Raw genomic sequence first — 24,167 nt, 5'->3', positions numbered from 1 at the left:
GGGAGCCCACCTCTGCCCGGGAGGGCAGGCCTGTCCCAGCCGAAGGCAGGCGTGCGCTGGGCTCCTGCCCTCCCGACCCTGACCCCATTAAGACCAGTTTAGGAGGCGGGCGTGGAGGTGCACGGACCAGCTGGCGTGCCCGGCGGCCCCAGCAGAAGCCTGTCGGGTTTGACTCGGCGCTGCTGCCTGGCCTCCCCAGCCTCCCCGGCCCGGCACGTTTTCTCCTGGAGAACCGGGGTGCGAAACGGGATTTCTCCTGCTCAGAGTTGGCTTCGATCTCTTTGTCCCCAAGGGCTGCTCATCTTTGCTTTTCTGTCACGCATGTCTTTACCTCCTTAGCTGTTCTGGAAGATTCCATGTTGCTCCACTGGGTGAAACTCGTGTCCTCTTGTGCGTGTTGACCTGTTTTTGAAGCAAGTACCGAGCAGGGCTGTTGACACTGTGCACGTTTATTTTGATGTTCCAGATAAAGTTAAAGAAAGTTACCGGCAGCATTTTTTCAAGCGTGGGGGCACAGCAGAACTCAAGTGCTCCCAAAAGTCCAACCTGGCCCGGGCGGTGTGGAAGTTCCGGGACAGCGTGCTCAAGGTCGAGAGCCCCAAGTACAGCCTGGTGGGCAGGAAGAACTTGCTCATCTTCGACCTGTCGGAAGGAGACAGTGGGGTGTACCAGTGCCTGTCGGAGGAGAGGGTCAGAAACAAGACCGTCTTGCAGGTGGTGGCCAAGCACGTCCTGGAGGTCAAGGTGGTCCCGCGGACCCCGGCGGCCTCTGCCCCGCCGGCCACACGGACAGAAGGTGGCAGGATCACCCCCAAAATGTCGCTGGGGCCTACCCAAGGCTCCCCTCCCCAGACCCCAGCCGTGCGGGTCAGCACGCCCAGTGCCGTCAGCCCCCCGTCCCGCCCCGCGGCGCCCACCAGCACGTCCTGTGAACCAAAGATCGTCATCAACACGGTCCCCCAGGTCCACTCGGAGAAGACGATGTATCTCAAGTCCAGTGACAACCGCCTCTTCATGTCCCTCTGCCTCCTCTTCTTCGTCCTCTTCCTCTGCCTCCTGACCTACAACTGCTACAAGGGCTACCTGCCCGGGCAGTGCCTGAAGTTCCGCTCGGCCGTGTTCCTCGGGAAGAAGAAGCCCGCGCTGGACTTCTCCGACTGCGAGCAGAGCGGGAAGGAGACGCTGGTGGAGCAGGGCAGCTTCTCCCAGCAGAACGGAGGGCAGCCCAAGCCGGCCCTGGACACCGGCTACGAGACAGAGCAGGACACCATGGCCAGCAGGGTGCCCACCGACAGGGAGGACTCGCAGAGGATGGACGAGCTCCCGGGCCGGGACAAGCCGTTCGACGTCAAGTGCGAGCTGCAGTTTGCCGACTCGGACGCGGACGGGGACTGAGGCGCCCAGCGCGCGCAGGGATGTCCCCGTGTGGCCAGTTCCGTCCCCCGCCCAGTGCCTCGTAGGTAGCCGTCGTCTGCAGACCTCCGTCTTCTGTGTCTTTTTCTCTTGGGTCGCGCTTGTGACTTGGTTTCTCTTTGTCCTTTCGGAAAACGCTGCGCATCGTGTGCGGCCTCCCTCGGTGGGTCAGAGCGCTTGGGGACGAGCCCGCGCTGTGGTGGGAGGGCGGCCCTCCTCACGGCGGCAACTGCAGGATAGCTTACTTCCAGATTGGAAATGACGTTCTTCGTTTATCAGATTGGTAACTTATCACCTGTTTTCCAGGTTGGCACGGACCGTTTTTCCCCCACGTAATTACTTTTTTAGGATTTGGTTTTAATTGTGTTGTTATGTTAGGTCTTTTTTTTTGATCACTGAAGCAGATGTGTTTAATATTTAGGAGATGCACATCTCGGTTCTGTCGTCTGGTAGGGTAAGGTATGGCTTACGTTGCTTGAGATTCTCAGGGATAAACTTGCTTTTGCTTAAATGCGTTCTTTTCTGCTTTTAGAAGTGTAGACAAAACCGTCTCTTAAACATCCTTCCTTTTTGGGTTTTTTTTTAATTTTATTCTTGAGGGAAGCACCGTTTTCAGAGATTTTCTTTCTGTTCCTTTTTTCTCTTGTTTTAAGTCTTTGGAGGAGGAGAAGGTTGTGGAGGATGCAGCGCCAGGCGGGGTGTCGAGGGAGGGATGGGGCCCCGTGTGCCCTGGGAGAGCCGGGCTGGCCCAGAGCTGAGGGGACACGCGTTTTCACAATCCGATGCCCACGGCCACCGGTCAGAACCTCCTGTCCAGACAGACGGATGTTCGCCGGGATGTCTCGGTCGTCTGAACGTCTCCCTTCCTTTCGCTTCTGCCTCATGCCCCCGGCCGCCCAGACTCTCCACTTGGCGTAACGAGCTGACCACGACTGGAAGAGAGCTGGGGGCCGGGCCGGTGACCACAGGCCCCCCCCAGAGGTCACCGCGCAGACCGGCCCAGCCCGGCCCCATCTTTAAAGGTGCAAGCGGGTAGCAGTCTCCCGCCACCGGTGTGACACTCCACCTCCTGCTTTCCGGACGCCCACAAGAGGAGCCTTTCTTTTCCGTGGCAAAGAGCAATAAACTCTGTGTGTGTGTGTGGACAGTGTCATCTTCCAGCATGATGGATTCGACCGTTTTGGTGTAAACATTTGTGTTTTGTAAGATTTACTTTGTTTTTATTTTTCTACTTTGAATTGTATACATTTGGAAAGTAACCGAATAAACGAGACGCTTACATCCTTGACGCGGCCCGTGGCTTGCTGTGGCTCCCCGCCCCGCCCCGCCGCGCGGCCTGGACAGGGGCCCCTTTCTCTCCTGTGCTCCGCCCCCCCCTCCGGCGTGCGTCGTGTCCCTGACGACGCCCCTCTCAGAGCCCTCTCTCTTTTCTGTCCTCTGTCTCGCAGCCTCATCTCCTCTGCCCTTCCCCCCTCCGGGGTCCTCTTCCCTGTCCTGTCTGGGCCCCGACTCACCTTCCTCTCCCCGAAGCCCCTGGCCGGCCTCGGGCGCGGGTCCCGACAGCCGCCCGCGGGTCACCTTGCTGCCGCCCTTCCTCAGCGACCAGGCCCAGCACGTGCACGCCCTGGGGACCTTCCACCTCTTCTGCCAGGCCACAGGTGAGCAGGGCACTTGTGCGGGGCGGGGGGTGGGGGCGGCAGGGCCCAACCAGCGTTTTCCACGAAGGGCTGAACCCGCTGAGGCTTCAGGGAACGTAGTTTCATTGCAATTACTCAGCTCGCCCCTCGTGAAGACGGGCGCGGCCGTGTGCCCATCAAACTGTATCCGCCAGCACCAGCTGCCGGGCCGCGGCTGGCCTGGGGGGCACTTCTGTGTCGGCCGACCGTTTGGGTTTGATGTGTGTGGGTCTTTGTGCATCTGGAGATTTCAAAAATTAACTCCAGAGCCAGCCAAGTGGGAATTGTTTGAATGACTTGTTTCAGGATGTTTAAACACAGAAAAGACCGAGAGTCTAGCCTGCCCCCTCGGGCGCGGGGGGTTTGCTCTGTGTTGGATATACTGGGATGGGACGGCGGCCAAACCCGCATTCTGAATGTGTCCCGGGCTTTGGGCAGCGCGGGCGGCCCTGGTCCCCCGGCTGCCGGCTTCTCGCTCGTCTGTGGCGGCAGAGAGAAAGCACACAGCCCGTCCCAGGCCTGGGGCTCGTCCTCTGCTCAGAGCGGGGAGAGGAGTCAGGGAGGAGGGAGGACAGATAGGTTTCTTCCCTTCTTGGAGCTTTGGGGCAAGCTGGGAGGAGCCGCGAGTGTCACGCTGCTGCCGGTCCCCCTGTGGAGTCGGCTCATGGACCTCTGTCCACCGTGGCTCTGCATGTTGGCCGCTGGTGGCTCTGCATGGGCTCCAGGTGATGGGCAGGTGCTGTGAGTGGGATGTTGTGCAGACAGACGTGTGAGGGGCGGCTGTGTGGCCCCGGGTCACCTGGGCCGCCTGACTCCCTCAGGGCGGGCACTGAGGTATGTACTCCACCCTCCAGGCCTGTCCTGCGGCTGCAGCGTCCTCCACTGCCACACCTGGGGACCTCCTTGGCACTGGGAAAGCGGGGAGGCTCGGTGCTAAGTTCACCAGGTCCTCGGGGACCCTGCTGACGGGCTCGCAGGGACCAGCCCTCGATGGGGCGGTTCCACGCCTGCCCTCGGGAAACATGCTCTTCCCGCCTGCTGTCAAGGGACAGGGGATGAGAGCACGTCCCTTCTGTCCGAGGCCCCATGCAGGCCCTGCCCCAGGCCCGTCCTGCCGCAGGCCCCTGGGTTGGCTGTCCCCAGGGACACGTCCGGATCTAGGCAGGTGCTGCCCTCCACAGCCCACCAGCCAGTGCTGGTCACCGTGCATCGTGGTGTTGGGGGGCGGTGTTTACAAAGGCGGCGTCTCTGGCCGTCCCCTCCCCCGAGCCCCGGAAGGCACCAGAACTGAAGGTCAAGTTTCAGGTCAGGCTGCAGCTCTGCAGGAGGGGTGGTTCCTGCCTCTGCCTGCAGGCACCTCCCTGTCTGGCTTGCTCCCTGTCTACCCTATGTGGCCTCGGCCTGTGTGTCTCTGTAGAGCTGGGTTCATGGGACCGGTCACAGAGGCTCAAGCTCTGGCTGCGCTGAAGCTGGGCCAGCATCTCACAGCGGGCCTGGCCTCAGAGCGCAGGGACCCCAAGGGGCTTCTCTGTCTCCAGATCTTCCTGGTGGAGTGTGTGCGCGCCTCTGTGTCTGCATGTACCCCCGTTAACGTGGGTACATGTGCGCTTTGCGTGCTGACATAACTGCACGCATGTGTGTACCTGTGTGCGCCGGTATGTCTGTGTTTTGTGTGGACGTGTGTGTGTGTGTGTGTGTGTGTGTTTGTTTTTGGTCCAGAGCACCCTGGGCACCGCACCTTGGGGCCACGCTTCCGCTCACAGGCTCCGAGGCTTGCGCGCGGGGAGGACGGACTCCGGGCCCCGGAGTGGCCCTCCTGACTGCTGGCGGTCTTCCATTTGCGAGCGATGTACATGCACAGTGGAGAGTCAGGAAAACACTGACAAGCAGAGCGAAGGGGTCCTGAGCAGACCTCGGAGGTGCTGAGTGCAGGTCCAGGCACAACAGAGAGGCACACGGACGCTCCGGTTTCCCGGTGCACGTGGAAGTTAGGTGGTGCTATGCTGCAGTCTGTGACGTGTGCAACAGCGTCACATCTAAAAAAATAGTGTACGTACCTTAGGAAATACCGCTAAAGGGGCGAAGGTACAGCTCAGTGGTAGAGTGCGTGCTTAGCGTGCAGGAGGTCATGGGTTCGATCCCCAGTCCCTCCAGTTAAATTTTAAAAAATAATAAAAATAAACCCAATTACCCCCCAAAACAAACAAAAACAACAAAAAATAAACACACAAAACCCCGAATGTTTGCGGGGAGGGTATAGCTCAGTGGTAGAGCTCGTGTTTAGCACGCACAAGGTCCTGGGTTCAATCCCCAGTACCTCCACTAAAAAAAAAAATTAAAAATAAACAAATAAACCCAATCCCCCCCCCCAAAAAAACCCAAAACACCACTAAAACATGCCAGTCGTCGGCTGAGCTTTTAGCAGGCTGAAGTGCTAACAGCAAAGGTCTCCAATCACAGTCACCGCAATAATGAAAAAGTCTGAAATACTGTAAGAATCATCAAAATGTGACAGAGGCAGGAAGTGAAGAGACGCTGTTGGGAAAACGGCACCGGCAGACCGGCCCGGCGCTGCGTGGCCGCAAACCTTCCACCTGCAGAAAGTGCAGCACCTGCGGCGTGCAAAGAGCAGGGGAAGGGGGCGCGGTGCGCCTGGCAGGTAACGGCCAATGAAGGACGGCGCGGCGGTGTACACGGACGTGCCAGCCATGTCATGTGTCTGCACACGCACTGACGTAGCGCAGAAAGAGACGTATGTGACTCCTTAACCAAAGTGCGGTCTCCAAGGGCCCTCCCTCCCTGTGTCGCGGTGAGACCTGCGTCACCTTTAAAGCTGAGGGCAGATCCCCTACATGTAGGTGGTATTGGATGCTCAGGTTCTGGATGGCCGCTCATGTCTTAACCAAGACGTTAGAAAGCAGAGCTCTGTGAGCGGCTGGCGTCAGAAGGCAGACCTGGGCCTCCTGCAGTGACCGCTGCTGCCAGCGTGCGCGTCAGGACCCCTGGAAGGCCAGGGCTGAGCCACGGCGGAGAGCCGACTTGTGAGTTTTCCAGGAGGAGTTGGGACACCCCTCCGCGTCGGGGCGGGGCCGACCAGGTCACCTCCATGCACTGCCCACTAGTCTGGAAGCACCTTTGGCCACACAAGGGCCTAGGGATGAGGACTTGGATATTTGGGGGTGACTCTTCAGCTGACCACGGGGCCCCAGCACCTGAGGGAGGGCCTGAGAGGTGACGGGGAGGAGAGCCGATGGCACCGGGGTGGCAGACCTGGGAGACCCCTTGCCCTCCGGGCCGGCCAGGCCCTCTTGATTCCCATATGGTTGTGGGGTCTCGGCCGCGCAGGGGAGTGCCTGGTCCTGGGGATCCGCAATGAGCATCCTTGGTGCGTGCAGCCTCGGGTGCTCAGAGAACAGCCCCCCAGGGGTGCACTGGAGTAGCTGGCAGGACCCTGGGCATGGGGGGGGTGCTGGCCCTGGGGCAGCTGGCTCTGGGGTCAGAGTTGACCACATGCAGGAGGGTGCCTGGAGGAAGGCTCGCCTGCCTGGAGCTGCACAGACGGCAGTGGGGGCACCGGTCAGGATGTGGGCTGAGGGCTGGGTGCACCCCATCGGTCCCCTCCAGCTGCGGGCTGTCAGGCCCTCTGCCCCTAGGATGGATCGGCTTCCCTTGGGGAGAAGCCATTGTTCAGAGGGGTTCTGGTTTTATCACACCCCACCCCGGCGGGTGTCCTCAGACCGTGTGGGGCCGGGGGTGGGGCAGGATGGAGTCCCGAGGTGGGGGCTGGGCCCCGAGACCCCAGCCGCCCCGCCCTGCAGAGGCCAGCCCGAGGCGGCTGCGAGGGATGGGCCCAGGCCCCTGCTACCCGGGGTCCCCAGTGTCCAGGGTGGTGGCCCTGCTGACCGGTTTTAACTTTCACTTTCCCTCTCTCTCTAACCTCTGCATTCAGAATGAGTTGGATAGTTTTAGAAAAGAAATGGAACGTAAGTACTTTCACATTTCTAACGTTTTACTGCGGTTAAATACACATTTACAGCACATTTAACAGTGCCTGACACGGTCCTCGTGATGGCGGTGCAGACCCCGGGAACCGGGCGTCTGAGGAGCTTTGCTCCCGAGGGGTCCTGGCCCATGTGGTTCGGGGTGACGAGCCCTCCCCAGCTCAGGCCATCCGGGTCTCGTCCCGGCGACGGTCAGGAGAACTTTCCAGACGCTCCTGCGACTGCGGCCCCCAGCCTAGGGGGTGGGTCTCGGTGCTCGTCACCCCTGGACAGGGCCGGGGGACGAGGGGGGCGCCGGGGCCTTTCCAGAACTGACCTCAGTGGCTGCTCAGAGACAGGTCTCACGTCCGTGAACAATCACGCCTCACGAGTGTCAGCTTTCAAAGTCAGACGCCACCGAGATGCCCATCGGCCAGGGAGTGACTGAACAGCACGCGGTGTCACCAGGTGCATGCAGTTCACGGGAGGAGATACCTCTGCCCGACTGACAGGCACCCAGGCGGGGGGGGGGCACCACATCATTTAGGGGACCCCTTGTGGGACGCTCCCCAACTTCCCACTAGCAAACGGCTTCAGTGGCTCCTGTGGGTCCCGCTCGTGGCCTCAGGACCCATTCCTGGGATTGTCCGCTTCAAGGGTCTGACTCTCCTTTGGGAGGAAGGTTCTCTGCCGGTCCTGAACATGGTCAGTCACTGACGAAGGGACCAGGCAAAGGTGAACGGTGCCAGACTGGCTGCGCAGGGACCTGACCGGCTGGGAATCCATCAGAAGTCATCTAAACGAGAAGCCTCTCCCCCTGTAAAAAGCCCAGCACGTGACAGAGCCCCTCTGCCCACCACCCGGCCCCTCGCCCAGCTCCCCGCCGGCACGTGCCCCCCGACACGCGCACACCCGGACGCCAGCGGCTCTCCGTGCTGTTTAATCCTTCACGTCTACCATTCTCTCTTCCTGCTCAGTGAACTCCAGCCACAGATAGATCGAGTCCACCGACCGTCCCGCACGAAACCCCGTCGTGTGTCAGTCCCTGGCTGTCGGGCGGCTGGGGTGGGATCTACTTCTGAAAGCTGATTCTCAGGCACATGGCCATCAGGCGCGGCTGCTCTGGTTGAGGTCGGCCTTCCCCCCGCGTGGGGCAGTCCACTCGGAACAGCGGGCGTTTGTCAGGGAGCTGGGTCCCTGGGCAAGGCGGCCAGAGGGCCCCCCAGTCCACACTGTTGGGGTGCCCGCCCCGCACAGGTGTGGGGGGAGCAGGGGCGTGGGCTGTCAGGGCCTGGCCCCAGCACCACCCTGTCCGCGACTGGGAGCAGCGGGCACAGAGGGGCTGCGCGCCCCCCTCCGCGCACACAATGGGGAGGGCCTGCATCCCCTCCTGCCTGGCTCTGACCCCAGGGCGTCCGGGGCTGGCCAGGCTGCTGCTCCAGTCTAGGGCCCAGCCCCGCCTTTGCTCGGTCCTAGCTCAGCTCACCGGGGGTCTGCACACGCCCCAGGGAGGAGCCTAGTGGTGTCAGCTGGGTCCTGTCTTCAGCCCTTCTGAGTGGAAGCCAGTATGTAAGCAGGTCAAGGTGGAGGTGACCCACCTGGTTCGCTCCTAAGGACGGGAGTTGGGCCCGTCTCAGCACAGTCCGGGGACCCGGCGTGGAGCCTGACACCCCAGGCTCACCTGGCCACCCTCTAGGGTTGGGGAAGGGGCCCCACCAAGGAGGTGCTCGCTGAGGCAGCTTCTGGCCTTGGGACCAGAGCCCAGTCCTGCTCCGGGCTCTCCGTGCACTGGGCTCCACGGCCCCCACCCCCGGCCACTGAGATGAACATGGGGCCCAGGCAGGGCTCCGGCACAGGACCCCGCTGTGCTTGGGGAGGGGCTTCTGCCAGGCCCTTCCCTCGGGTCCGTTCTCCTCCAAGTCCTTATGTGGAAAAGACAGGCCATCAGCCCTTCCTGGCACCCGGCGCCCGTCCCCTGGCCCAGCCTGGGGCTCCTGGTGGCAGTCCTGCTCCCCGGCCACAGTGACCCGGCCAGCGGGGCAGGCTTGCCCTGGCCTCTTGGTGCCCCAGGGAGAGCGAGTGGCCCTGTGCAGACAGAGCTCTAGGCTCAAAGCGGTGGCAGCAGGGCCAGGTGGGCAGCTAAGTTCCTGGCCCATACCCTCTGCCCCAGAGCCCGGCCACCAGGCACTCCACGGGGCGCACAGCCTGGGGAGGAAGGAAAAGGGTGCACCTAGGAGCCCAGCACGTCCGGGGGACATGGCCATGCAAGTGTGCTTTGAAAAAGGCGCCCAAGTGAGGTCAAGGAGCAGGGAGCCGTGGGGCACAGGGCACTGAGGTGTCCGCACCCTTTTCTCCCAGGGCCACTGGGGACCACAGAGGGGAACCCCTCCCAGGCCCCCTCCAGGGGAAGGACAGAGACTTACCGGAAAGCCACCCACCCAGTCACTTCGGGCCCTGCTGGGACGAGGCACCTAATCTGGGTGGCTCCACCCCCCGCCCCTGTGCCAGGGTGGCTCCCCTGGGGCCTAGGTAGGGGTCCCGGGGCTGAAGGTGGTCTGTGTGCCCCCAGGTCCCGCGGACGTCCACTTCCTCTGGGAGAAGAATGGGCGCGCGCTGGAGGCGTGCGTCCCCACGCAGACCCACGCGCTGCCCGACGGCCGGGCCCTCGTGCTCAGCTGGCTGCGAGACGCCGTCCGGGAGGGCGCCGAGTACCGCTGCTCTGCGCTGTCCACGGCGGGGAGCCAGACCTCCCGGGTGCACATCGCCGTGACGGGACACGGTGAGTCCCCCGCCTCCTCAGTGCCCCCCCCGTCTCTCTGGCAGCGGCCCCACACGCTGACATTTCAGTAGGGATGACCTGCTGGTGTTCGCTGAGACGAATGAGTTAGCTTCCCGCTGCCTGCCTCCCCGGTGCACACGCACGTGTGAACGCACACACATGCACGCACAACGGCTGCTAATCCCCCGTCCGCCCAGGAGGAGTCTGTTACGTCACGGGGATGGCTGAGGCCCGGAACCCATCCCTCCACATGCCTGCTTCCCACGTAGGGAACCCCCGTGCCGCCTCGCTTGCTCAGTTACCAGGAATTCCACACCGGGCTCTGCGGCTAAGTGCCCGACCCCTGCAGGCACCCTGGTGTCCCCATTGTCACCCCCCCAAAACGCTCTGCCTCCTTGGACTGGCCCTTCCTGCTGGGGCTGGAGAGTCCGCTCCTCTGACGCTGGATCTCGTGGCCTAGTTCCCGGTGTCCCTTCCTTTTTTGATTTCCTCCTCCGCTGTTTTGTGGGGTGCCTGTGGCCACACTCAGACATAGCGTCTGGGGGAGTCAGTGTCCCCAGAGCCTACGTCTTTCCTCCATCTTCAGCCACGTAGACAGTTCTGGCCTGAAGATACTCCCAGCGCGTGCGGCTGGCTCCGTCCTCCGGCCCCGGAGGCTGCCTGTGAGCCCGCCTGATCACTGTCCCTCTGAGCCCCGAGCGGGCGCGGACCTCTCGGGCGGGGCCCGCCGCATTTCACAGCCCCCGGCCTGCAACTCTCGGACGTGTGCCGCACGCACGTCATTCGCTGCTCTTTCTGGAACTACCTGCCCGGGTGCTGGGCTCCCGGGCTGGCCCTCCGTCCGTCTCCTCTCCCGGCCCACCCACCCTTTAGCTGCCCTCCCTCCGCTGCGCCCCCTGTAGTGAGTCCCCACCCCAGCCTCACATTTTCACTACGCAGGGGTTTTCGTTCTGTTCTGTCAGGACCCCGTCCTCCTCTTGTCCTGCGTGTGGCCATCCGCTCTGCTCTGAGGTCACTGAGGACTTCCCTGTTTTCTTTTCCCTCCCAGTTGCCCCTTTTTGGTGGTTTTGCCTTAGTCTCGCTCAGAAGTCTCGGGAGCGACTGCCCGGGTACATTTAAGAGACGGGCACAGAGCACCCTCTCGGGAGGCCCCTCCCAGCCCAGGTGTTGCCTTGGGCAGCATCTGATCACCTGGGAGCCCGTTCCGGGGACACCTCGTGATTCCCGGACGCGCTAGCAGAGAAGCTGCCGTGTGCAGGGCCTCTGGCGGCAGCCCACGCCCGGGGCAGCAGGCGCGCCAGGCTGAGGCAGGCTCCCGAGTGCCCCCGAGAGGGGCCACCCCTCTGCCTCCCGCTGCCGGGCAGGGCTCTGCCTCCCGGGTCTGCTGCATCTGCTGCGACAGTTTCCACTGGTCCCCCCGCTTCTCAGCTTCCAGCTTCCACTGCTTCCTCCCCTATCCTCTGTCCATTTTCAAGAGTTTATACACCAAGTACACATTTTAAAAGCTCCCTTGTCCTTTTAAGTGGGGGTTTCAGAGAAAAGGAAATTTCAAATACTTCCTCCCACCCAGAACCCCCATTTCCTTCTTTTCTATAAAGTGCCCTTGCCTGTTGCTGTCAGGATAAAATGAATACCCGTGTGAGACTTAGAAATTGTGACGTCTTACCCAGAAGCCAAGTGAACGATGCTGCCAGCAAACAGCGAAGTAGTAACAGCCAGAGAAGCAACGAGGCAGTTTGAGCCCAACTGTCATCTAACTTGGTGAACCCCACACACTGACGATGAAGGTTAAGGGACTCGCCCAAGGTCACGCAGCCCACAAGCGCGCAAGCACAGGGCTTGACTTGATGGCAGGCAAGGGTCCACCCAAGGCACCGTGCGGACAGGAGACACAGAAGCCAGGAGAGGGGCTAAAAGACGCAAGCAGTTAAGGCGCCTCAGTATTTTCCGTCCTCCCCCCGCCCCCATGTTTGCGAAGGCACAGGCGGTGTTGGAGGACGTGTTAGACGATAAAATGGGCCTCCAGGGACCCAGACTGCCCCAGCCCTGTGCGTCCTGAGTCAGGAGCCCCTGCAGGGCCCCGTGGAGCTCAGGCCACCAAGGGCCCTCCTACAGAGCCCCGCCAGCTCCCTGCTGTCACCCTGGGGGGCGGCGCCGGCTGAGGGCTGGCTGTGTGGGTACCATGAGCGCTGGGCCCGCTCAGTTCTGCCCCGGGTGTGAGTCCTGCTTCCCGTCTGAAGGGCTCAGGTTCTTGGAACCCATTTCTGAGACCAGCGATGTGAGCCGCGGTCCCAAGCAACGCTGCCGCGCATTTCTGTGTTTACAAAGAGAGCACGTGGCCGTCAGGCTGGTGCCACCCGGACAGCCCTGCAGTCGCTCCTCCTCAAACCTCAGGACCAGACTCACACGGCCGCTGCGCGGAGCGAGCAGCACGTGATGTAACAGGATGCCAGCCCTGGTTACCGAGCTGCTTTCCGGGCCTCAGCTCCCAGCCCCTGCCCACCCTGAACCCCAGGGTGTCTGCATTGCCCCTCGAGGCGTGGGAAGTGAGTCCCCTCCAGGCTGGATGGAAATGCCCCTGAGATACGGAGGACAGGGCCAGCGGGGCCCTGGGGAGCGGCCGCCTGGGGTGCTGGTGGCCCAAGGAAGGCTGGGTGGAGGAGGCTCTCTGTTGAAGCCCCCGCAGCCAGGAAGGTGAGGCCCAAGGGGTAAACACCTTCCCTGAGCCCACTCGGCTGCCAAGGCCCAGCTCAGCCCAGCAGAGGTGCAGCACGGTGGGCACCCGAGGGCCACCAAGGCCAGTGGAGCTGAGACCTGAGCCCTGCTCTGTCTTGCAGAGGCGACCCACCAAGAGAGGTGGACCAGAGAGCTTGCCGCCTGGAGGGCCGTGGTCGGGGAGCACGACCGCATGGTGCAGAGCTGGAGGAAGGCGTGGGTACGTGGCCGGGCCCGGGGGGGCCGGGGTCTGGCGGGACGGCCGCCCCTCTCTGGGCCCGTCCTGCTGGTGCCTCCCCAGGCCCACCGAGCACTTCTGCTTTCTGAAACCCGCACCCCTCCCATCCAGGGCCAATCCTGGGAGGGGAATCAGGAATTCCCAAGTCAGGCAGAACCAGCTGGTTCTGGCAAGATGCCCCCACGGCCACCCTAACCCCAGACAGAGCTCAGACCCTAGGCCCCGCGGGGAGCACACAGGACAGGGACTCGGGCCCGCCTGATGCTCCAGGACCTAAAAGACCCCGTTGTTCTTTCAGGAAAGCTGCGGCCAGGACGCCTTCTGAGCACCAGGAGGCAGTGCCCACCCCAAGCCCAAGCCCAAGCCCAAGCCCAAGCCCACACTGCCACCACCTGCCACACACTGCAGTCGGGCTGCGCAGAGAACTTGGAGCCCCGAGTGGACCTGCGACAGTTGCCGGAATGTCTCCTTCTTATTTAGGTGCTTAGAGGGAACAGGAGGGCCTGTCTGGCAGACGCAGGAAACCAAGGCGACTAACAAGCTACAAACAGAAACTGCTTCAGACAGTAGCGTGTGTGATGGCTTCTGTCTCCTCCTCAGGTCACCCCATGTGATCACACAAGCAGGCCGCCCCCGGGAGCAGCTGGCAGTGGTGGCCCCTCCTGACGGCTGCTTCTCGCCGCCTTCACTTAGCCACGTGACTCCAAGACACGCCGCCCAGCGACAGGGGAGGTGAGGCTCCAAATGACAGGAATTTCCCTTAAACCCTGAGGGCGAAGGTGCAAACCCGGAAGCTGACACGGACGTGGGGAGACCGTTGAGTTCCGGCCTGCTCACTAGAGGTCCGAGCGTGCACCTGTCCCCGCGGCTGCAGCCTGCGCACCAGGCTCGCCCGCAGGGAAGAGCCAGCGGGCCAGCTGTGCACGTGTCCCCGGCCGCGGCCCCTCCTCTCACAGCGGGGCGAGCCCATGAGGCTGAGCTGCGGGGCCTCCGGTCCACACTGCAGCCAGGACCGTGTGTGTGTGCGTGCCCGCGCGTGTGCACGTGTGAGCACGAGGGCCCAGGCCTAACGCTGCTCCGCCCAGCGGCTTGCAGACGTCTGCTTGTGGAATGACAGCTTTTACCGGAATGCAGTCTACTGTAAAACCAAAACTTCCATTAAAGCGCTGCTTCTCCTGTGACCCCGGTCTCCTCAGCCTCATGACGCAGCCTCTTTCCAGACCCCCTTGTTCTGAAGCTAGGCCCCTTCCTACGGAGTAGCACACACTTCCGGCCAGTCACCTCCAGGATCCGATGTGAGCAAGGCTCTGAGGACGGCTGGCTGTGGGGTTCAGGTCGCCCTGGCGGCCCATCCCGCCTTACCCCTCTCCCCTCCTGCCCAGGCGCCGCCCGTCTTGCCAACAGATGCCGATCTGGCCCACAGAGCATCACAGCCAGGGACATAGTTTTTGGTAAACCTCCCTCAGCTCTCGCCGTGACTCCTGTGCGCATGTGGCTCCAGCCACCACTGCTGCTGAGCGAGCTGCACTGAGCTGGGCCCTTTCCTGCTGCTGTCAGCCCCCCTTCTCCACGCCCCACAGCACTGAAACACTAGGTCACCGTCACGTCGACGGGCCGTGCGCGGGTGGGGAATGTGGTTACGAGGTTGACTTCTGATTCTCCGAATTGTTGGAAAAAAATAAAGAGTTCTACGTCTGCTGCGTGAGGCGTGTTTGTACCCGGGAGGCCCCGTGGGCCCCGCGGCGCCGTCAGCACAGCGCGGGTCGCCGTGACTCCTGCAGTGGTGGCCCCTGCCGGGAAAGTGGCAGCATGACCAGGGCAACCAGGCGGTCAGTCACACCAGCAGCAGACTCCCTGGGGAGCCGAAGGCCATGTTAAAACCCCACCCCTGCGCTCAGCTCGCCTGCACACACCCCTCGGCCCGAGGCCTCGGGCGCTCCGGCAGCCCTGCGTCTCCAGCAGAGACGTTTATAATTCTAGGTTGCTGGGTGCAGCTGACAGCTGTTTAGTTTTCTCCCTACAAGTTCATTTTGGAACCTTTATTCTCAAGTAATCTCTGACTGTCTAACCTACTACAGTCGACTTGCTACGCTGACACAGGGTGGGCAGGGAAGACCGCGCTGGTTCCTCCTGGGGGAGAAACCCGAGGACGGGACGCAGGGCTCGGTCAACCAGTTGTCACGTCACCCGTTTAAACAGCTCAGAAAGTATACGGAAGAGCAGGCGCACACTAGGAACAACGGGGGTCCCGGATGAGAGGACAGATCAGTGCTGCACAGACGGCCCCCGCCTCACTCCCGGCCCCGGCCACGCAGCGGGCCGTTTCCGACTCGCTGTCCCACGTTTATCTGCTCGTCACAGGCCACTCACTCTCAGGGGTGCACTTGGCGTGACCACATCCAACTCAGCGTTTTCAAGGCCCACGCAATGCCCTGCTGGCTTGGTAAGCACAGAGCAGAGAGTCTGTCCCCGCCATCTCCCACGTGACACGCACGCGGGCGGCTGGACGAGGCGGGTCAGCAACGGGGCCGCCAAGGGCCTGACACTCAGCAGTCACTGCTGTGAGACCCAGGAGGCGTGGGTCTGGGCGCAGCGAGCTTCTCCCTGCTCGGCCCCCTTCCGTTCAGAGACGATGCCCCGAAGTCCCAGATCAGGACGAGGGGACCGCTGACTAGCCCGAGACAGGCAGAGGCCCCAGCGAAGTTAAATAATCACTCTTTATTCAAAATAAATAAGCTTCTTCCAGGAAAACACAGGAGTGACTGCTGTCCTCCTGGCCTCTAGGACAGAGACCACATCCAGAATGTGTTCATTTACAAAAGAAAGACTCAAGATTATCAAAACTGAAATTTAGCGAATTCAATACACAGTGTTCCTTTGAAAAATTAAGAATAAACAGAGTAATTCATGTCAAAAGGTCACAGGTCAGAGAACCGATTTTCCTTCTGAGGCTCATTGTAGCAAACCCTTCAAGTATCCCCCAAATTTTCTGGCTGAAAAGCCACATCCTGAGAAAGGCACCCCACCCTGCCTCCTGCCCCGACACCGGCCCCCCGCAGGGCCCGTCCGGCGGCGTCCCCGGGGCTGTGCTGGGTCACCGGCACTCAGAGCCTCCTAGCCACATCCCCTTGGCCCACCGCTGCTTCCCACAGACACCCTGGCCCAGCTGCCCTGCAACGCCGATGCGTCTCCTGAGCAGCAGGTGCTCTGAGCGCCGCCCTCCCCGGCCCCCTCCAGCCTCACTGCGCTCAGGAACCAAAGCTGTGCCCCAAGGCTTTTGGAAAAGGTCTCTGCCAGCCTACGGAGAGCCCACCCGTGGGGCCCGGGGATGCCGGCAGACACTGCTGGGTGACTCCCAATTAAACAGTCATAAAAACACGCATGGTCAACCAAGATCTGAGAAGAAAAAGGCCCCAAAGTCTTTCAAACCCCTCCTTACTCCCAATGTACACACACAGGACAGAACTCTTCTTACAAATTCAAGTTCATCATCTGAGAGGTCGAAGCCTCCAGCGACGTCTCCAGTTCCAGGGCACGTTGGCTGTACGCCTCCAGGTGCCTTCTCCAGATTTCAACTGGGAACAGGAAAGCACACAGCTCAGGGAAAGGCAGGGACAAGCAGGGACAGGCCGGGAGGCCTCCTGGGAGGCAGGCAGCACACGGCCCGCCCAGCAGACAGGTCCCGACCAGGACCCCACTCTGAGCCCCCCGCTGCGACCCCTGTGAGCAGCATCGGTCCCCACGGCGCACAGCGGCCTTGACCACGGCGCACAGAGGCCTTGACAACGGCCCACGGGGGACACAGCTGTCCTCAAGGCCACCCCCTTCGGGTGCTGACTGACCCAAGGTCTGTTTGAGACACCCGCTGACCAGCCCTCACAAGTCTGAACCCAGCCTAATGGGGCCTGAGAGGCACGAAGACCTAGAGGGCGCTCAGCCGCCCCCCACCCCGCACTCACTGTAGCGCGGCTCCTCCTTCCCAGCGGGGTCCGGGGGCCCGTCCTCCGTGGAGCAGCCGGGCCCCTGCACGGGCGGGCTGGCCGGGGCCTGGGGCCCGGGGGCCGCCGCCAGCTCCCGGTGCACATTCTCCAGCATGGCCTTGTACGCCTGCCGGGCCGCCATCGTCAGCTCAACCATCTTGTGGAACTGGTCCTTGGGCAGAAACGAGAGCACAGGTCATGTCCCCCAACCACAGAGGACACGGCCCCCTGCAAACTGGCGACGGCGCCCTCCACAGGGATGCCTCCAGCCTGCCGTGAGCCCAGAGCTCTCGGAATCCCAAGCCTGTGCTGTTAAGGAAACAAGGCCGCCAAGGCGGCCGCCTCCAGCCCGGGGCCCTCGGGCTGCTCCCCCAGAGGACAGGCAAGCCCCACCTCTCCCGACTCCCTCCCACGAGCACTGGCAGACAGGCCGCGCCCCCTCCCCGCCTCACCTGGGCCCCATCGTAGCTGAAGATCCCCACCACGCTGACGGGGACCGCCTTGTTCAGGCTGCGCCCCAGCGCTTTGCGGTTGAGAGCAAACACGAACGGGATGTTCTGCTCGCAGGCATGGTCGATGATGGTGTGCAGCGTGTCGTCCAGCCCACCTGGTCGAGGGAACAGACACAGCAGGAGTGCGTCACACGAGCGTGCTGGCCGCACCAGTCGCTAAGGGCTCTTCCCATCAGACAGCGACACTCCCAGCGACCTCCTTCCTCTGCCAGAGTCCCGGGCCAGGCTTCGCTGGGAAACTCCAGGGCAAGTACACTACTGCTCTGAGCCACGGGGAAGAAATCAACTCTCCAAAAAAGACACTTCTCGTGGAATCAAACGTGTCCATGTCGAGTCAACAGCGAGCGCTGTTTGTGGCGGGAAATGAACACTCAGGCGCCAGGCCGCGGTCTATCTACCTCGCGTGGATTAGCTCCTGAATCCTCGGGAAACCCTGCACCCCGCTGAAAGATGAAAATCTGCAGTCCGAGAGGTCACTGGGCACCTGCCCAGAGTCTCCAGCCTCCACCCGACCTCCCAGCGAGGCCCTGGCTGGGGGCTGTGGGCTGGGGGCTGGCGGCAGTGGGGCTGGGGAGGAGGGTGGAGCTGGGGAGCAGGGACACCACGAGCAGGAAGAGGGGTGAAGGGGCTCTGTGTGAGGGTGACGGCCTCCCGAGTCAGAAACACAGCAGCACTGCAGGGACAGAACCAACAAGGAATCACATCTGGGCGTCTGCGCACAAGTAACACGCACGCAGGCATCATCCGGCCGAACAGAAAACAGAAAAGATGGCTCCACTTCCAACAGCAGCCGGAGAGTCCCAACAGGTGGCAACAACCATACGAAGAAACTGAGGGATTTACGAAACAACTTCAACATGCTGGTGATTAGACTGTCCACACACAAGGCACCGCGACTCCGGGATGGAACGATCCAGGATGATCACATGCCAATTCTCCATTAAAACTACAAGAACGTGATAAGGGGACGCAGGGTGGCAGAAGGGAGGGCCCGGAAATGACCCAAATGCGCGGAAGCAGGGCGGGTCAGCAGGGGCATCTCGAAGCCCCAGAGGCAGCGGAGCAGCAACAGCGGGGCGGCCCCCGCGAGGCCCCACCCGAAACACATTCTCCCTGAGCAAACAAAAATGAAAACACGGAAAACCCAGGAAAGAGCAATGGAAAAATAAATCTTGGATAATCACGGAGAAGGTCGAGGAATAACATAAAACCTGGATGCAATGAAAACAAGACTAAACACACCAGCACACCCACCTCAAACCTCTGCGTGGCCAAAACCAAGTGTAAAGAAAAACGAGCAAATGACAACCCAGAAAAATACTCCTCAACTCTCACCCAAAGCACTCTTATTATAAAAAACAGTACATGCACACAAAACTGACGGACCTCCCAAAGCAGAGAATCAACAATTTAGAGAAAACACCAAGTCCGTACACAAGTGGACCGTGCTCCAAGTCTCCCCACAAGAAAGCGGGCGGGGGCCCGGGAGGTGGCACGTGCGTTAGCCTTACAGGTGCAGGTGCCCTGTTCCTCTGGGAATGCGCCCACAGAGACATTCACAAGGGCAAGAAGCCACGGCGTGCAAGGGCGTCCTTGTTTACGGCTGCAGAAATCCGAAGGCAGCTAAGTGTCCATCAGCAAGAGACTGTGCGGCCGGAGGAAAGGGAGGGTCCCGAGACACACTGTGATGCTAAAAAGAGCAAGGCACAACTGGGGCCCAGGATGCCAGATCTCACACATACTCTCACACACACACGTGCGCACGTACAGAATATCAAGGACACATCAAAATATGACAAAGGGGGTTGCATCCGGGAGGTGGGAACAATCTGGGGGACTCACTCGCCAAGGCACAGTACTAGGCACTGAACCTGCCCCCGGCATGGCCAGCTGCTTGAGCCTAACACCTGGAAGCAGGTCCCATCGTGGCTCTGCCCCAGGTCCTCGGCAAGCTGACCCCCGCGCGCACACTACCCACAACACCCGCATGAGAAGGAAGACTTCCCAGCATGCCCTGTCGCCTGGTACCTGGTCACGTGTGTCTGCCCAATTTTCTTTGAAAAGAGCAACTTCTCAAATGCACATCCGCCTGCTCAGTGGGAACCGGGAACTCACTCCAGCTGGCTTGACTGGGGATCCATGCGTAGGCCCCATCTCCCTTAAACCTGCCCCCCCCCGCCCAGGGCCACCTGAAGAGTGTGAAAGGTGCTGAGGGAGCCCCTCAGGGGCACAGACGTTAAAGAAGAGCCCCAGTTCCGGGCAGGCTGGGCACCGGGGGGACGGGGACGGAGCTGAGGCTGGGAGCTGGGGAGACAGAGATGAGGCTGGGAGCCGGGGGGACGGGGATGGAGGTGAGGCTGGGCGCCGGGGGGACGGGGACGGAGGTGAGGCTGTGTTCCTCACAGTGCGGTGTTTTCAGCTCATCACAGGACCCTGACCGAGCCTCTTAAGACACTGGCCTCGTGGCCTCTCACGCCTGGTGTCCACCCCAAGCCCAGACATGATCGCAGACGTGACTTTAGCAGGTGCAGGGAAGAACTGTCACAGGGCCAACTGGGCAGCTGCTGCCCTTAGGAAGGTCAGCTTATGCGGCTGAACCCTGGCTGGCACCTGAACTTGGGTTTTGGGAGCGCCGCCCCCCACCCCTGATGAGAATGGCTACTGTGTCCAAAACACGTAAGCAAACAGAGGGTTATGCTTTTCTTCTGTGCGTCTGGGATCTCGGCACATGCCAGGCAGCGGGTGCCCACATGGCCAGCCCCAGTAAAAACGCAGGGTGCGCGAGCCTCTGAGGAGCTACCCTGGTGGATGACATGACACTTCACACTTGCGTCGCACCTCATTTGGGGAGGACTCAGGGTGTCCTGTTTGACGCGCCTGGGAGAAGATGCTGGAAGCGTCCGATGCTTTCCTGACCCCCAGCCCACATCTCCAGTGAGAGCTGAGAGCACTTCTAAGTGCCGACTTCTCAACCTAAAACACGCAAGTGCTCAGAGAAACAACTTCCACTTAAAAGTTTAAGTTCAGAATTATTAGGCAAAATGCTGCTCAGAGCAAATACAGCATTTTAACAGAATCCCAGGCTGTAACACTACATTTTATCTCTAAAGTGACCGCAACCCACTGGCTATCAAGGAACATTCGTAAGACACATAATCAAGTTCCTTGTGCCCCAAAGCAAAACAACGTAGGGACGAATGAGCACACAACGTACTGTGAACGCCTAGCACGCCCTCGGGACGCCGTCAGCACGCTCCCAGCATCAGAGGAGAGGAGTGGGGCTCACAGGGAAGACAGGGCGGACCGTCAGATGAATACATCCATCCCCTTTTTTTGGTGTGTCTTTCAAGGATGAAAATCCCCAGAAGAATGCGAGAGAAGAGCAAAAACATTTCTGGAAGCTGAGATGCACACAGCTGACTAAGCCAGGGGGAAAACACCCAGGACCAGCCGTCTACACCCTAGAATTCACCGCCCAGAGCTCGCCAACTAGCTGGCAGCGCCAGCTTCACAAGTCCGGAGGGAGCTCAGAGATTCAGGGTGCAGCTCAGATGAGGTGGCAGCAAGCTGGTGCCCAGGCCCACTTCACCCAGGCGGACACCCCAGCACTGAGCAGCAGGCCTGAGCGACACTGGACCCCACGGTCCCAGCAGGAGGTACGAGGTTCTCCTCCAGGGCATGTGGAGGCAGAGAGCTGGCCCTTGGGGTGCTTTCCAACAGGGCGGAGGCCCCGCCGCCCTCCTACAGCAGAGGGTGGCGCCTGGGGTCCCTGAGCAGCAGCACCACCACCCGAGAACTTGCCAGGAACACAGAGCTGGGGGCCACTGTATCCGCGTCCTCTCCAGCCTCCTGGGTGATTCTGATGCTCACTGCGGTTTGAGAGCCCCTGCCCCACAGAGCAGCTCCAGGCCTGTAAATGCCAGCCACGCCCCCGGGTATCCCTCAGTTGCAGTGGCTCTTAACAGACAGACAGGTGGACCCGGACGTGTGCAAAGACGTCCACCATGAGACCAGACAGCAAGCCCCTGGAGACCACCTGGTCTTCCCTGGAAAGGGAGGCCATTCGCGGAGAAGGACGCTTCACGTCGCCGTGGTTCTCAGGGAGGTAACCCCCCCCAACCCGAGGCAACAGCGGCTGCGACACACACAGAACCTGCAGAGAACGACACACACAGCTCCCAGAGATGAAAACCTCCACAGAAAGCTTCAAAGACAGGGCTAGAAAGTCTCTACTGTAACCAAGACCAAAAGACAAGAGGTGGAAGGAAGAGGAGGGAGTCACAGGAGGCCAGCAGGCCCAGCACCCCACGCACGGGTCCGGGAGGCGCTCCCAGCGGCACGTCGGGGGGAGGACACGGAGCACAACCTGCAGCGCGTCCCAGCACCCTGGGCACAGGGGAGAACGGTGGAAAAGCCACAGATCAGGAAGGCTGGACGCCAAGCCCCACCTCCCAGATGCGCTGCCCGCACCCCTTCTCCCAGCCCGAGGCCTGGGAACCAACACACGGCACACCCCGACGGGAGGCGGGGAGGCCGGCCAGGCTGCAGGAGGCCCGATGCACCCCCGGCCTCACGGGAGGCCCGGGCAGCTGGCCGAGAGCCCGAGGGACGGGCCACGTCACGCCCAGCGCCTGCCACAGGACTGCGGGGGGGACGCTTCCAGACACAGCCAGACGGGCAGGTCCCTGAGGCTCTGTCCCGAGGGCGGGGCCTGGACCTGCCCTGAGCCAGGACGAGGACAAGCCCGCGGGGCCGGCAGTGAGTCTGGAAGCAGCAACCGGAAACGCTGAGCACTAGGACCTGGACTGGCTCCCTGGGGGTGGGGCTCCAGCCGAGCTGATCCCTGGGGGGTGGGGCTCCAGCCGAGCCGAACTTTACACCCCCGGGGAGGACTGGCTGGGGGGGGGGGGGGGCTCTGAACGTTCGGACAACGACGGAGGACCGCTGTCTGAGCGACGGCGTTCTGCTCCCAACTACCAGCCTCTCTACCACGTGGCCCAAGAAGGACGGAGAACAGACCAGCGAGGGTCGACGGAGAGACCTCATCACAGGCATCCGTCCGGTGATCACCTCGCCCGGCATACCACACCCCACAGAAGAGAGCCAGTACCCCAGCTGCAATGGGAGGGCAAGCGCTTGGACCAGTAAAGAGTGGCCGGATGACTTACAGACCGAGCAAGTAAACTTCAAATGCACAAGGGAGGAGGGTGTAGCTCAGGGACAGAGCGCTTGCCCAGCAGGCGCGAGGTCCTGGGTTCCATCCCCGGCGCCTCCATGAAAAAACAAACACAGCTAACGACCTCCCCCAACCAAAACCAGTCATAAAAAATAAGCAAAACAGACGGAAGCCCACGGCTGCCATCACAAGCCTGTGCGGTGTGAGCGAGCGCCCCTCCCCAGCCCCAGAGCACGCCGGGAAGGCACCCCGCACGACCCGTGACGGACATGCAGCCCTTCCTGCCGCCAGAGGCTCGCAGGGGCCAACCCGATCCACACCGTGGGGACCGCAGGGGCCCGGCCACCTCACAGAGCACGGCCCTTAGGGACCATACGAACTTCGGGAACAAATTACTCCACGACAAGAACACAAAACAAACTGTGCCGCCGCGGCGCGGGCACGGGGCCGACCGGAGCCCGGCGGGGACGCGCGGCGCCCTTACCTTTCGACTGGATCTTCTCACAGTTGGGCGAGATGATGACGCACTTCAGCTTTCTGAGCTTCAGGTGCTTGAGGACTTCGCGCAGCCCCAGCACGAGGCGGCGCCTGGCCTTGGCCTTGACCGGGTCTTTCTGGTGCGTCCGGTCTTGGAAACGCACCAGCTCTTTCAGCAGACCCGTGACACACGCGTCTACCTCCTTGCTGAGCACCTGGCTGCAGTAGCTGGAAGCAGCACCAGACACGGTCAGCGCTCTGCCGGCCGTGGCTCAGCGCGCGGCTGCCGCCACAGCTCAGATGAGGGCCCCCCCACCCCCAACAACCGCGCTTTGACCAACACCGCTAGTCAGAAAGGTGGAACTCCTCGCTAATGTGACTTTCAGGAAGGTAAGGATGGAGGCATCCTCCCGCGCCCCCGACTGCAAGGACAGAGACCTCCGCCCTGCTCTCCAGCACAGCCCCACTGCGCCCCGACCACGGCTGCTCCCCGTGAAAACAAACGCCTGGGGGAGTCTACGGTGCAGGAAAGTGGGAGGGAAGGAGGCAGAGCTCCCTAAAAAACAATGCAGAGAAATTAAACCACAAGAAGGAAACCAGATGTCAGGAGCTGTCACCTCACGACCCGTCTCCCCAAGCGCACCTCTGGCATCATGTCACTAGGACAGAGATGTCGCAGGACGTCAGGGAGCCCTCTGCGTGTTATGACTAGGCCCTGGGCCCTGGGGCCCAGCCTCGCAGCTTTGCTGCGCTGAGCACGCCAGGCGGAGAGCTGAACCCTCAATGTGAGTGTCCCCGGCCCCGCGCGGGCACGGCCCTGGCTCACTCACTCCCGGAACCGCCGGCTGTGGATCCTGGGGCGGGCCTCCGCCTCCCTCTGGAGCTCAGCTCCCGGGTGCATTTTGGACTTGCTCTCCTCCACAGGAGCACAGGACACCGACTCTTCCGACCCCCCTGGAGTTTCAGAGAAAGAAGTCATGGCCTGGCACCTGCAGGGCCCTGCGCACAAACCGAGGGGGCCTGGAGACAGGAATGCTCGACAGCGCCTCGGCGGGTGGTGTCACCAGAGCGGCCAGCCTCGGCTTCCGAGCATCCCGGAGGCAGAGGAATGACCGGAATAGCCTGGGAAAAACAGAAGAACCGAGCAGCTCTCTGCACTGCCTGAAGGTGCCTCCCCGCCCTTAATTTAGTTTTTCACTTACTTTTATTGTGACAAATGTT

The 24,167-nt window shown here is 61.7% G+C and overlaps 2 protein-coding genes across 12 annotated transcripts in view; one reads left to right on the top strand and one right to left on the bottom strand.

Moving 5' to 3' along the window:
- The window catches only part of SEMA4D (semaphorin 4D), a 109,510-nt gene extending 95,009 nt beyond the window's left edge, over positions 1 to 14,501 (top strand). For 4 of the 7 annotated variants that reach the window (XM_064482423.1, XM_064482426.1, XM_064482425.1 and 1 more), the window contains one exon: positions 467 to 2,701. In XM_064482423.1, coding sequence (XP_064338493.1) covers positions 467 to 1,395 — 929 coding nt within the window. In that variant the 3' untranslated portion in view covers positions 1,396 to 2,701. Of the gene's footprint in view, positions 1 to 466; positions 2,702 to 2,861; positions 3,072 to 9,638; positions 9,849 to 11,446; positions 12,784 to 13,099 lie in introns of those variants that run through there. The other 3 variants (XR_010379175.1, XR_010379176.1, XM_064482427.1) reach the window with 3 other exon arrangements.
- A 999-nt stretch (positions 14,502 to 15,500) lies between these two features.
- SECISBP2 (SECIS binding protein 2) overlaps positions 15,501 to 24,167 on the bottom strand; it is a 39,372-nt gene continuing 30,705 nt past the window's right edge. For all 5 annotated transcript variants that reach the window (XM_064482428.1, XM_064482432.1, XM_064482429.1 and 2 more), the window contains 5 exons: positions 23,777 to 23,900; positions 22,954 to 23,174; positions 17,234 to 17,388; positions 16,761 to 16,953; positions 15,501 to 16,376 (listed from right to left, as the gene is read on the bottom strand). In XM_064482428.1, coding sequence (XP_064338498.1) covers positions 16,273 to 16,376; positions 16,761 to 16,953; positions 17,234 to 17,388; positions 22,954 to 23,174; positions 23,777 to 23,900 — 797 coding nt within the window. In that variant the 3' untranslated portion in view covers positions 15,501 to 16,272. The remainder of the gene's footprint in view (positions 16,377 to 16,760; positions 16,954 to 17,233; positions 17,389 to 22,953; positions 23,175 to 23,776; positions 23,901 to 24,167) is intronic.

This window comes from Camelus dromedarius, chromosome 36, assembly GCF_036321535.1.
Source record: "Camelus dromedarius isolate mCamDro1 chromosome 36, mCamDro1.pat, whole genome shotgun sequence".
Classification (NCBI taxonomy): domain Eukaryota; kingdom Metazoa; phylum Chordata; class Mammalia; order Artiodactyla; family Camelidae; genus Camelus; species Camelus dromedarius.
The sequence above is the reverse complement of the archived record's forward strand: the minus strand, read 5'-3'. Positions and strand labels throughout refer to the sequence as shown.